Source organism: Kogia breviceps, chromosome 19 (assembly GCF_026419965.1).
Source record: "Kogia breviceps isolate mKogBre1 chromosome 19, mKogBre1 haplotype 1, whole genome shotgun sequence".
Lineage (NCBI taxonomy): Eukaryota > Metazoa > Chordata > Mammalia > Artiodactyla > Physeteridae > Kogia > Kogia breviceps.
Window position 1 is genome coordinate 51,523,766 of NC_081328.1, and position 11,901 is coordinate 51,535,666.

Here is an 11,901-nt window from a genome sequence, read left to right on the forward strand (position 1 = left end):
GGTCAGATGTGACTGCGGACCTGTCATTTAAAAATACATCTCGGGGCTTCCCTGGTGGCGCAGTGGTTGAGAGTCCACCTGCCGATGCAGGGGACGTGAGTTCGTGCCCCAGTCCGGGAAGATCCTACATGCCGCGGAGCGGCTAGGCCTGTAAGCCATGGCTGCTGAGTCTGCGCGTCCAGAGCCTGTTGCTCCGCAGAGGGAGAGGCCACAACAGTGAGAGGCCTGCGTAACGCAAAAAAATAAAAATAAAAATAAATAAGTAAAAATACATCTCGTATTACCATATGATCCAGCAATCCCACTACTGGGCATATACCCAGAGAAAACCATAATTCAAAATGACACATGCAGGCTTCCCTGGTGGTACAGTGGTTGAGAGTCCACCTGCCGATGCAGGGGACACGGGTTCTTGCCCTGTTCCGGGAAGATCCCACATGCCGCGGAGCAGCTGGGCCTGTGAGCCACGGCCGCTGAGCCTGCGCGTCCGGAGCCTGTGCTCTGCAATGGGAGAGGCCACAACAGTGAGAGGCCTGTGTACCGCAAAAAAAAAAAAAAAAAAAAAAAAACGACACATGCACCCCAACGTTCACTGCAGCACTATTTACAATAGCCAGGTCACGGAAGCAACCTAAATGCCCACTGACAGACGAATGGATAAAGAAGATATGGTACGTATATACAATGGAATATTACTCAGCCATAAAAAGGAATGAAATTGGGTCATTTGTAGAGTCGTGGATGGACCTAGACACTGTCATACAGAGTGAAGTATGTCAGTAAAAGAAAAACAAATATCGTATATTAACGCAAGTATGTGGAATCTAGAAAAATGGTACAGATGAACCAGTTTGCAAGGCAGAAATAGAGACACAGATGTGGAGAACAAACGTATGAACACCAAGGGGGGAAAGTCGGGGGGTGGATAGTGGTGGTGGTGGGATGAATTGGGAGATTGACATATATACACTGATATGTATAAAATAGATAACTAATAAGAACCTGCTGTATAAAAAATAAATAAAATTAAATTAAAAAAATAAAAATACATGTTGTTTATTGTGGATTTTTTTGCCTTAATTTTGATCTTCTGAAACATTGCATTACAAGATTATTACTTTGATTACTGAGGTTTTTGGCGCCCCCTTAAATTTTGCACTCCAGCCCATTGCCTCATTCGCCTCACCCTATTCCAGCCTGCTAGACAAGGGTGGGAGATCTGGCTCTGCCCTTGGTACAGAGGGCAAGACGCTCCTCTCTGTTCCCTCACCTATATAAAGGGGAGGACGATTAAGCAACAAGATCTCCAAGGTTAAAAATTCTCCCTGGCCCAACCTGGACAGCATCTTATCGGAGTCAAACCTGTGTAACGCTCGGCTCCAGAGAAAGGAACGCCCGAAGTCCTGCCTGGAGACCCTTTTTCCAGACTTCCGGACTCTGTGGTTATTACCCAATGGGCGGGGAGGCTCGCTTGAACCTGGCTTGTGATTGGCTGAGTTGGAAACGAGCCGGGGTACGCTTTCAAATGGAAAAGGCAACTGCGTCATCAGCGAGCGACGACAGCTTCCGGGATGGGGGGGGGGGTAAGTAAAATAAGCTCCTTTCTAATTGGCTCCTTCTTTCAGGCGGGGTTGAAACAGCAATGGGGATTTGCTCTCCTCCAACCCTAGGCTCCAGATAATTGGAGGGAGGGTAAAGATTACGGAGCAATTTATGAGTCACGTACGGCCCGGAAGTCCTGGGAGGCGGGCCCTCAGAGGAAGGGGGTGGACCGGGGCGGGGGTGGACCGGGGCGGGGGCGGGGGCGGGGGCGGGCTTTTCATTAGGGCGGCGGGATTCTTTCGGGTGTGGGGGTGGAGCTGCCACGCTGTGCTTTCCTGGAGCGTGGGAGGCGGGACTTGGGGCGGGGCCGTGGTTGTGGGCGGGGTCACAGGAAGTACGAGGGAGGGGCCGGAGCTGGCGCGGGAGATCGGGGCGGTGTCGGGTCCGTCGGCTAGTTGCTCTTTCCAGGCATGGCTCTGCGCTATTGGCGCTGGTGGCCCTGGTCGGCATGGTCTCGGACCCGGCCGCCTCCTTCCGAGAGCACCCAGAGTAGGAGCAGGGCACCTCTAAGGCTGAATGGGAGCGCGGGGAGGCCTACGAGCGCTAAGTATAGGAGTAGGAGCCGAGATGGTTGGAGGGCTGGAGAGGGGAGAGAGAGGGGACCGGGGCGAGACTGGAGGGGTCCACTCATGCAGATGAGATGGGGGTGGTGTACAGGGGCAGATGGCGGCCTGTGCGGTAATATGTGAGGCTCCTGGGGTGAGACAGGGGTCAACAAAAGTGAGAAAGGGAGACCATGATGTCCACAGAAGTGAGAAGGAGTGAATGGGGGTGATAAGGAGGTCTGTGGGGCACGAGGGAAGTCTGAGGCGAAACAGGGGCCTCTATGGGCAATAGAGGGCTCTGTGGAGAGAGAGGTAAGAAGAGGCAAAATGGGGCCTTGTGGGGAGATCCACAGGGGCGATATGGGGTCTGTTGGAAGGATGTGGTATTCTAGCTGGGTGGGTTGGGAACCCGGTGAGAAAAGTTAAGAAGTGCTGAGCAGGGAAGCTTCAGGGGTGATGGGGATTGTCGAGTAGGCCATCTTCAGCGGCGTAGTAAGTTCATGGGTGAGAGGAGGGCTCTGGATGGAGACACAGCTTTTGGGAATTCAGATGAAGTAAGGGACCCTGCAAACGCCAAAGCTTTGAGGAAAAAGAGAAGGAGGGCATAGATAAGGGTGGAGCCTGGAAAACTCCATTTTCTGTTGGACACTGAAGTTGGGGTCTGGGATGGGGAGGGAGTCTTGAACTGACCTTCCTCCCCGGTCCCCCCTGCCCTAGGCTTCCGCCAGCAGTTCTCCACACAGGAGCAGACCCCCCAGATCTGTGTGGTGGGCAGTGGCCCAGCTGGCTTTTACACCGCCCAACACCTGCTAAAGGTAAGCCGCTTCCTCCTGGTTCCTTTTCCCTTGATTCACCTACTGCTCCAATCCTAAGGGCAAGCTCCACTCCTTTGGGTTTTAAAAGCACGGGACATTTCCTTCATGCTTTGTCACCTGGGGCTCCCCACTCTAGGTCCTCAGCTAGAAGAGGAGTGTGTTTGCCTCATGGGTGATGGTCAGTGGTCTGTGGCAGACGGTCGGCTATGCCTTCTTGGCCAAGTACTCCAGGGAGCTTACGCAGACCTGCATGATGACTTTGTCCTGCCCCTCGTCTTCCCTTCTTCCCACTCTGACTCCACTCTGTCCCGAACATCCTGCATCTTGAGGCCGCCCCCTCTTCTCGGGGATTTCTGTAACTTTAGGCACCTCACTGCACTCTCCTCGCCAATAGCTCCAGCCCTCCCCATGCCATGCTGGCCTTCCATCCTGCTCTCCACCCTCCATTCCATGCCTTGCCCCCACCCCATGGCCGGGGTCTCAAGGTTTATAGTATTAGCCTTGGCAGGCAGGGCCCCAAGGTTGCTGGTTACCCTTGAGACTTCGGCAGACCTTGGCGGGAGGGAGGAGGGAGGTAGAATCATGGGTTGGCGTGAGTTGGTGGGGGTGGGGTGGGTAGGGGTGCGGGAGACCTAGACTGACTGAGACGTAGGACAATGACCTTGCTGTGGAGAGAGAGGAGAAAGGATGAATATATTAATTACATTTTTACATTTTATTTATTTATTTATTTATGGCTGTGTTGGGTCTTCGTTTCTGTGCGAGGGCTTTCTCTAGTTGTGGCAAGCGGGGCCCACTCTTCATCGCGGTACGCGGGCCTCTCACTATCGCGGCCTCTCGTTGCGGAGCACAGGCTCCGGACGCGCAGGCTCAGTAATTGTGGCTCACGGGCCCAGTTGCTCCGCGGCATGTGGGATCTTCCCAGACCGGGGCTCGAACCCGTGTCCCCTGCATTGGCAGGCAGATTCTCAGCCACTGCGCCACCAGGATAGCCCAACACCCCGTTTTTGATCTGGAGCCCTCTCTGGCTGCAGGGCAGACAGCAGAGCGAGAGGCAGGGCTGGTGGCTGAGAGAGCAGTGGGGAGGACGGGGGTCTGATTGGACAGGGTAGAGGGGAGTCAGGGAGGAGCCCCAGCTTCTGACCCCGGAGCAGAGAGGGAGAGGTTTGGGGGAGGGGAGGACTGACTTCATCCCAATGGGTGTGAGGTGTCTGGGGTGAGCTGTTCAGGGGTCTCAGGCTTGGTGGGAGGTCTGGGCAGAAGAGAGAGAGTAGAATGTCATCAGTAAGTTCACGGGAATTTGAGGCCACAAGAGGGAGCAGATGACAATTCCCCAGGGAATGTGTGCTGGGGCAAGGGAAGAGGGGGTCTCAGATTGGAAGAACCTCAGAGAATATTCTTGTTAGAGGGGGGACTGAGAAAGAGGGGCCTGGAAAAGAGCAGCCAGAGGGATTGGAGGGACCTGTGAGAGCTAGGGAGGAGGGGCATCCTGGAAGATGAGGCCAGTCCTGTGAGAGACCCAGTAAATAGGTCCTGCGGGTTGAGCCTTATGGAGGTGGCCTTGGAGAGAGCCCTGTGAGCTGGAGGGAAGGCTCCACAGCTGGAAAGAAGGGAAGATAAGATGGGAAGGCAGATACCTCCAGGCTCAGCAGTTTGAACTTTGTCCCACTGCAAGATAGCCAGGGAAGGTTTGTGAGCAAGGTGGTGACATACAACTACCACGAAAACCAGGGTGATGGTAATGACAGCTTCTGATTGAACACTCACAGCAGGTCACCCCCTGGGCTAAGGGTGTAGGCTTTGCTCATTTCATCCAGAATCCCACGCCAGAAGGAATGTTCTGTGGTCCAGTAAGGAACATTCCAGCGGCACAGAGTCAGATAGCAGTGGGGCTGGGTTGGCCCCGTGGCTGTCGACTACAAAACTGCAGCTCTTCAAGGGCACAGCGAAGTCCGCGGGGCTTGAGGGGGGTGGGGAGAGTCGAGAGGCAGGATGGGCGCGTGGGGGGCCGGGACTTGGGTGTGGCAAAGGCGAGGAGCTGAGCCTGAGGCTTTGTTGGGGTGAGGGCTGCTGGAGGGCGGGAGCTCGTTTGCCTCGAGTCCCACTGAATGGGGAGTGTGGAATCGCGCCAAGAGCCCGATCGGGGCGCGAGGCAGGGTAGTGTCATCCACGGGAGCCCCAACTGCTTGACCCTGGACCTGCTTGTGGCCCAGAGTCTCACCATCCTGACTTCTGAGATGTTTCCCAACAACCCTGAGAGGGGCGTGTCATCTGTCCTGGTTTACAGAGGAAGAGACTGAGACCCAGGGCCATGTGGCTGTTTGGTGGCAGAGCTACACCACACTTGTCTGCCCGACCCCCAAACCTGAGCCTTCCCCACGGCCCCCCTGGGTGCCCCGGGGTGGGGGGCAGGCAATGTGGAACCGACGTACGAGTGAGATTGATTTTTCTAAGACTAGGAGTAGGGCTGTTAGACCTGAACGGTCTCCGAGGGAACCGCCAAGAGTCGAGAGTCGCTGCAACACGCAAGAGGTTTATTAGGAGCCGGTGCACTGGGGTTCCTTGGTCCTCACGCAGGAGGCCGAAGAGGAACCCCCCCCAAGCGGAATCACATACATTTTATAGCTTTCATTTTTCATTATGCAGAGTGTGGATATATCAAGGGTTTTTTTCTCATTGGTTTGTTTGTTCCGGACCGGAGTGGGGACTTGGCTCTAGTTCCTTGATTGGTTGGCTGTCGGATGCCTACTTTACATTTACCGGAGTGGGGTCTTGGCTCTAGTTCCTTGATTGGTTAGCTGTCGGATGCCTACTTTACATTTTCGTGTTTTTGTGGTGGGGGGTTGAGTCACATGAGTTATGGTTGGCTAGGGCGACCTTTAAACTCTGGCTTAATCATTCTTATCACCCGCCATACTGGTTTGCTCGCAGTTAGGGCATGTCTCAGACATGTCCTGTTTTCCAGGCCTTTGTTGTTTGCTCGGAACGGTTTCTGCCCAGGGGGGACATTCCAGTATCTTATTGCCAGCCGAAAAAGCTCAAAGCTCAAAAGTATCGATAGGGAAGTAGAGGTGTAAGTATAGTTAAGGCCCTACAGGGCCACTTCCATCCCCCTTTGCTCCCCTCATGCCCCAGCTGTGCCTCTAAGTCTCTGTCCTGCCGGTCCGCTTTCCAACAGGATGGTCTTGGAGGCTAGAGCTAAAGCAGGTTTGAGTTTCCAAGGGTGGTTCTCAGGTCATCTACGGGCTGGGCATTTCTAGAAGTGTCCGCGGGTTCTGGGGCAGGGCTGTGTGTCACGTCTGACCCAAGTGGACGAAGAAGCTCCCCTGATACAGCTCCAGCGGGGGGAAAGCTGCCGTCTTCCTTGGCAGGCCAGAGTGCTCGCCATCTCAGCTGGCTGGCAGTCCTTGAAGTCCGGCCTTGGCTGCCCTGGCGCTGTGCTGCCCACTCCTCTAGCCCGGCTCTCAAGGCAGATGGGGAGTCGTGGGCCTTTCTCTCTCCTCGCAGAGGGTCAAGGCCACCTCGTTAGCCCACTGAGCTGGGCTCTCCTGCTTTTTCCTGGGAAGGGCAGGACCCACAGGGGCCCCCCTCGGCCCCATCAGCCATTGCCTTCTCCCCCAGCACCACTCCCGGGCCCACGTGGACATCTACGAGAAGCAGCTGGTGCCCTTTGGCCTGGTGCGCTTTGGCGTGGCGCCTGACCACCCTGAGGTGAAGGTGGGTCTCCCTGGGCTGGGAGCAGGGCTTTGGAGACTTTGGTCAAGGTGAGGAGGGAAGGGAGGCTCCGTGACCGCATGGAATGACCCCAGGCCCTCTGGGGGGATGCTACCCCGGACGTTGTGGGGTGAGGGTGGCACAGCCACGAGCCCTGGAGCTGCCCCACCCTCGAACCCCTCCCACTCTGGGCCCCGGCAGAATGTCATCAACACTTTTACGCGGACGGCCCAGTCTGACCGCTGTGCCTTCCACGGCAACGTGGTGGTGGGCAGGGATGTGACCGTGCAGGAGCTGCGGGACGCCTACCACGCCGTGGTGCTGGTGAGCGCGGGGGTTGGGGGGGGAGGGGGGCAGAGCCGCCGCAGTGGTTGGTGGCAGCAGGTGGAAGACGTAGGGGTGAGGGCCACGGCAGAGGCTATGGAGGAGGAGCCGGAGGGAGGCCGCTGGGAGCCTGGCGGGGGCTGCCTGGCGTCTTAGCTGCTGCTGAGGCCTCTGGGTCTTTCCTCAGAGCTACGGGGCGGAGGACAATCAGGCCCTGGAGATCCCCGGAGAGGAGCTGCCTGGCGTGTTCTCAGCCCGGGCCTTCGTGGGCTGGTACAACGGGCTTCCTGAGAACCGGGCGGTGAGTTTAGGGAGCGCTCGCCCTGCCTCCTCCTCCCCACTCCTCAGCTGGGGCCGGGGGCAGCTCTTGGCTGCCACAGCTCGGGGAACAGGGAGCCACAGGCCTGGGAAGCTCGCAGTGTGATGAGATGCGAGACATCAGGCTGACCGAGCGGGGAGGACTCTGGGAAGAGAGGGCGCCGGGTCGGGGTGGAGGGACCTGAGCTGAAGCTCGGGGCGGGTGGACTTTTCGAGAGTAGGGGAGCCTGAGGGTGCGGCCGGGGACTGGGCATGAGGCTGAGATTAGCCTGACTGGGGCCAAGGTTAGGGGACCCCTATCCAGACCTCTGTCCTCCAGCTGGCGCCGGACCTGAGCTGTGACACGGCCGTGGTTGTGGGGCAGGGGAACGTGGCTCTGGATGTGGCCCGGATCCTGCTGACGCCACCTGAGCACCTGGAGGTGAGTGGGTAGGTCAAGGGCCGGAGGGGTGGAGGGGGGTCACACCAAGGAGAGGGTGCCCTGCCTGCAGGGCTTGGGCCTCGTCCCTCCACGCTGAGCCTCTGTTTCCCCTTGGTGCTGGGCAGAGGCCTTCTAGAAGGCAGCCTGTGAGCTTCGTCTCATACCACTTCCCCCTTCACTTTCTGCAGCTACATAGGCGCTTTTTTTTTTTTTTTTTTTTTTTTTTGCTGTACGCGGGCCTCTCACTGTTGTGGCCTCTCCCCTTGCGGAGCACAGGCTCCGGACATGCAGGCTCAGCAGCCACGGCTCACGGGCCCAGCCGCGGATCCTCCCGGACCGGGGCGCGAACCCACGTCCCCTGCATCGGCAGGCGGACTCTCCACCACTGCGCCACCAGGGAATCCCCACATAGGCTTTTTTTTAATTTTAATTTTTTATTTATTTTTATTTTTTATTTTTTTTCACATAGGCTTTTAAAAAAAAAGTTTTCAGTATGCACACACCATTCATCTTGCTCAGAGCCCTCTCAACTCACCTCCTGCCTGTTAACCTGTTTGCATCTTTTAGTTCTTGGTTCAGTTGTCCCTTCCTCCAGGAAGCCTCCACAGACCTGAATAGGTCCATTTCCCTGTAATACTCTCCTCCCATAGACTTGGCTACTTCTGTTTCAAAGCATGTTGTCACCACTGCAATTTTTTTTTTAACATCCTTATTGGAGTATAACTGTTTCACAATGGTGTGTTAGTTTCTGCTTTACAACAAAGTGAATCAGTTATACATATACATATGTTCCCCTATCTCTTCCCTCTTGCGTCTCCCTCCCTCCCACCCTCCCTATCCCACCCCTCTAGGTGGTCACAAGTCACCACTGCAATTTTATTCTTTTTATTGAATATTCGATAAGTCTCTCTCTCCACCAGATCAGAAGCTCTGTGGAGGCCGGTACCACATCTCTTTTGCTCACCATTGACACTCCCCCACCCATGCCCTTTGCACAGTGCCTGGCACGTGGTAAACACTCAGTAAACGCTTGTTGAATGAAGAGCGTGGGCCTGGTTTGCTACTAATTGGAGCCCTTTGCAGAACTGGCAGTGGTGTTCCATCTGGCCACGGGGGGGTGGGCAGCGGTGCCATTTCAGGCTGCCAGCCTTCTCACCGCCCAGCTAATGGAGAGGTCCCTTCTGCTGTCAGTGTCCAACAACTTTAAGGTCCTCCTTCTGTGCCAGAAAACGGATATCACGGAGGCTGCCCTGGGGGCACTGAGACAGAGTCAGGTGAAGACGGTGTGGATAGTGGGCCGACGTGGAGCCCTGCAAGTGGCTTTCACCGTTAAGGTGCTGGGGCCTGAGGGGGAGGGGCCAGGGTCTCAAGTAGATGGCCTGCTCCTTGGGGGGTGTGGCAGGGCAGAGCTGCCTGGGGTGGAAGAGGGAGAGCCAGGCAGGGCCCCCCCACCTGGGACCCAGTGCCTTCCGTGCTGGTGGGAGCTGGTAGTGTCTCCCACCCGCCTGGGGCCCAGTGCCTTCCGTGCTGGTGGGAGCTGGTAGTGTCTCCCACCTGGGCTGGGCTCTGGGGTGGGCCCAAGAGTGGACAGCGCTCTAGGCCTGACTCCTCCCCCACTCCCCGCCCACACCGCCAAGGAGCTTCGGGAGATGATTCAGTTACCAGGAACTCGGCCCATTTTGGATCCTGCGGATTTCTTGGGCCTTCAGGACAGAATCAAGGGTGAGGGGCCCTGGCCCGGCCCCCTGGCTCACTAGGGAGGGGATGGTCTAGGTCAGAGAGGGCTTGGGGGAGGGCACTAGGGGAGAGGGCTGTAACCTGGACACCGCCCTGAGATGTTTTGTGTTGCTAACAGAGGTCCCTCGCCCGAGGAAGCGGCTGATGGAACTACTGCTTCGAGCAGCCACGGAGGAGCCAGAAGTGGCGGAGGTCGCCCGCCGGGCATCGGCCTCCCGCGCCTGGGGCCTCCGCTTTTTCCGAAGCCCCCAGCAGGTGCTGCCCTCGCCGGACGGGCGGCGGGTGGCAGGCATCCGCCTGGCGGTCACCAGACTGGAGGTGAGTCTCCCGTTACCCACAGACACCCCCGTTCTCAAATCTCCCCAGCCCCAGCCTGGTGTTTCCCACACTCTCCCCACAGGGTGTTGGTGAGGCCACCCGGGCAGTGCCCACTGGAGACGTGGAGGACCTCCCCTGTGGGCTGGTGCTGAGCAGCATTGGCTATAAGAGCCGCCCCATCGACCCCAGTGTGCCCTTTGACCCCAAGCTCGGGGTCATCCCCAATGTGGAGGGCCGGGTCGTGGATGTGCCAGGTGAGAGGGTGCAGTGGGGGACAGGGAGGCTGGTGTCTCCCGGGGCCACGCACATTCATTCATTCATCTGGTGACATGCATTGAGAACCTGCTCTGAGCCAGGCCCTGTCCCAAGACCCTGGCCCTGCCCCAGCCTCCTCCTGGCCCTAGAGGAAGCTCCCAATCTAGCTGAGATTCCCACACAGATGTCTGGTTATTAAGTCATTCCATTTACTGAGGCCTGCTCTGGGCTAGGCCTAGTGCTGGGACTGGAGATGAAGCAGCAGCCCCTTGGCCTCAGCGAGCTTCCAGCCTGATTTAATATCCACATACCTGTCTAGTCATCATTCATTCATTCAGTGTTTACTGAGAGCCTGTTGAAACAAGGTGGGCAGGACCCAGCTCCTAGAGGGAGCTCCTGCTCTACAGGGACACTGAGGTGTAAGGGGGGAGGGCATGGTAAATACAGGTTGGGAAGCACTGAGGGCAGCGGGCCAGTGGCCAGAGTGGGCCCAGCCGATGGATGCTGGGAGGCCGTGGGGTGTACGGAGGCGCGTGCACGTGTGTGTGTACTGAGGCCCCGGCGTGCCAGGGGTGTCCAGCCAGCTCCCCACTCCTTACCCCTTTGTTACCCCTCTCCAAGGCCTCTACTGCAGCGGCTGGGTGAAGCGGGGGCCTACAGGTGTCATCACCACCACCATGACGGACAGCTTCGTCACCGGCCAGATTCTGCTGCAGGACCTGAAAGCGGGGTTGCTGCCGTCTGGCCCCAGGCCTGGCTATGCGGCCGTCAAGGCCCTGCTCGGCAGCCGAGGTCTGGGCCCCGTGTGATCTCCTGGGAGGCGGTGGGGGGCGGGCGGTGTCCCCGGTGGGGGTCCCCGGGCCTTTCACTGTTCGGAAGGGGGCTGCTCTGGGCTGGGGTAGAGGAGGAGGTGGAGGCAGTGACCCGTCTTCCCTCTGCCGCAGGGGTCTGGCCTGTGTCTTTCTCGGACTGGGAGAAGCTGGATGCTGAGGAGGTGTCTCAGGGCCAGGGTGCGGGGAAGCCCAGGGAGAAGCTGCTGGATCCTCAGGAGATGCTGCGGCTGCTGGGACGCTGAGACCAGATCCCAGGCAGGCACGGAGGGGAGGAGTGCTGTGCGGGGGTCGGGGTCGGGGTCAGTCTGAGCAGAACTCTGCATCGCCTGGCCGTCCTGGCGTGAGGCCTCGGCTGCCCCTTTTCCGGGGGCCTCTGAGCACTTCCTCGTGCCAGAAGGTCGCTCTTGACACTGTGGGTAACTCTCAGCAAGGAGATGACCTTCCTTAGGGATGGGTGCAGGTGCAGGCTGACCTTCCTCCCTCCTGCCTGTCTCCTGCTGGACTGTGGAGGGTCACCAGGTCGGAAATACGCTGGAAATAAAACACCTGCAACCGAGGGACAGTGGTTGATGTGCGCCTTCTTCTGGGGCCCCGGGGTCACCTTCCAGCTGCAGCTCCCCTCCAGTCACCAGGTGGCGCTGCAGAGCCAGCTCCCTGCTCAGGGGCCTCTTGCGGACTTGAGGGGTTTTGGCAGCCAGTCCTGGCACCCACCTTCTTTTTCTCAGCTGGGCCCTGCTGCTGCGGCCTGCCTGCCTTCTGCCCACACGGCAGGCACCCTGTGACCCCAGCCTGCCTGCTCTGCTGGTCCTACTGCTGGGTCCCCTCCCTGGTTAGTCCCCAGTACAACCCAAACAAGAAGGAGCTGGGCAGCAGCGTGCCCCATCTACTCCCTGGGGGGCCCCTCTGTCTGGTGCGGGTCCCCCACTCTGTCCTTCCCGCCTTTGTTGGTTTCCAGCCAGATGGACAAGCCTTTAAAAAATAGTACCTCAACGTCCGTAGCCTGTTCACCATCTTTTACG

At 57.9% G+C, this 11,901-nt stretch overlaps 1 protein-coding gene across 8 annotated transcripts; it reads left to right on the top strand.

Annotated features, from left to right (window-relative positions):
• Positions 1 to 1,801: 1,801 nt before the first annotated feature.
• Positions 1,802 to 11,439, top strand: FDXR (ferredoxin reductase). Of its 8 annotated transcripts, none has more exons than XM_059048559.2 (12): positions 1,927 to 2,091; positions 2,865 to 2,962; positions 6,584 to 6,679; positions 6,878 to 7,000; positions 7,188 to 7,301; positions 7,638 to 7,739; positions 8,966 to 9,073; positions 9,377 to 9,461; positions 9,595 to 9,794; positions 9,877 to 10,048; positions 10,671 to 10,841; positions 10,994 to 11,439. In XM_059048559.2, exons 1-12 carry the CDS (start codon positions 2,013 to 2,015, stop codon positions 11,122 to 11,124), a joined length of 1,479 nt encoding a protein of 492 aa, XP_058904542.1. In that variant the 5' UTR covers positions 1,927 to 2,012; the 3' UTR covers positions 11,125 to 11,439. The 8 variants fall into 8 exon arrangements, with proteins under 8 accessions (XP_066876906.1, XP_058904542.1, XP_066876901.1 ...); XM_067020800.1 differs by having other exon boundaries at positions 1,932 to 2,157; XM_059048560.2 differs by having other exon boundaries at positions 1,956 to 2,459.
• Positions 11,440 to 11,901: the final 462 nt, after the last annotated feature.

Coding starts and splice junctions, on each gene's coding strand:
- FDXR (XM_067020800.1), top strand. CDS start 2,013: ATGGCTCTGCGCTATTGGCGCTGGTGGCCCTGGTCGGCATGGTCTCGG. Junction 7,740..8,965: donor CGCCACCTGAGCACCTGGAG/GTGAGTGGGTAG, acceptor CTTCTGTGCCAG/AAAACGGATATCACGGAGGC. Junction 10,842..10,993: donor GGCCCTGCTCGGCAGCCGAG/GTCTGGGCCCCG, acceptor CCTCTGCCGCAG/GGGTCTGGCCTGTGTCTTTC.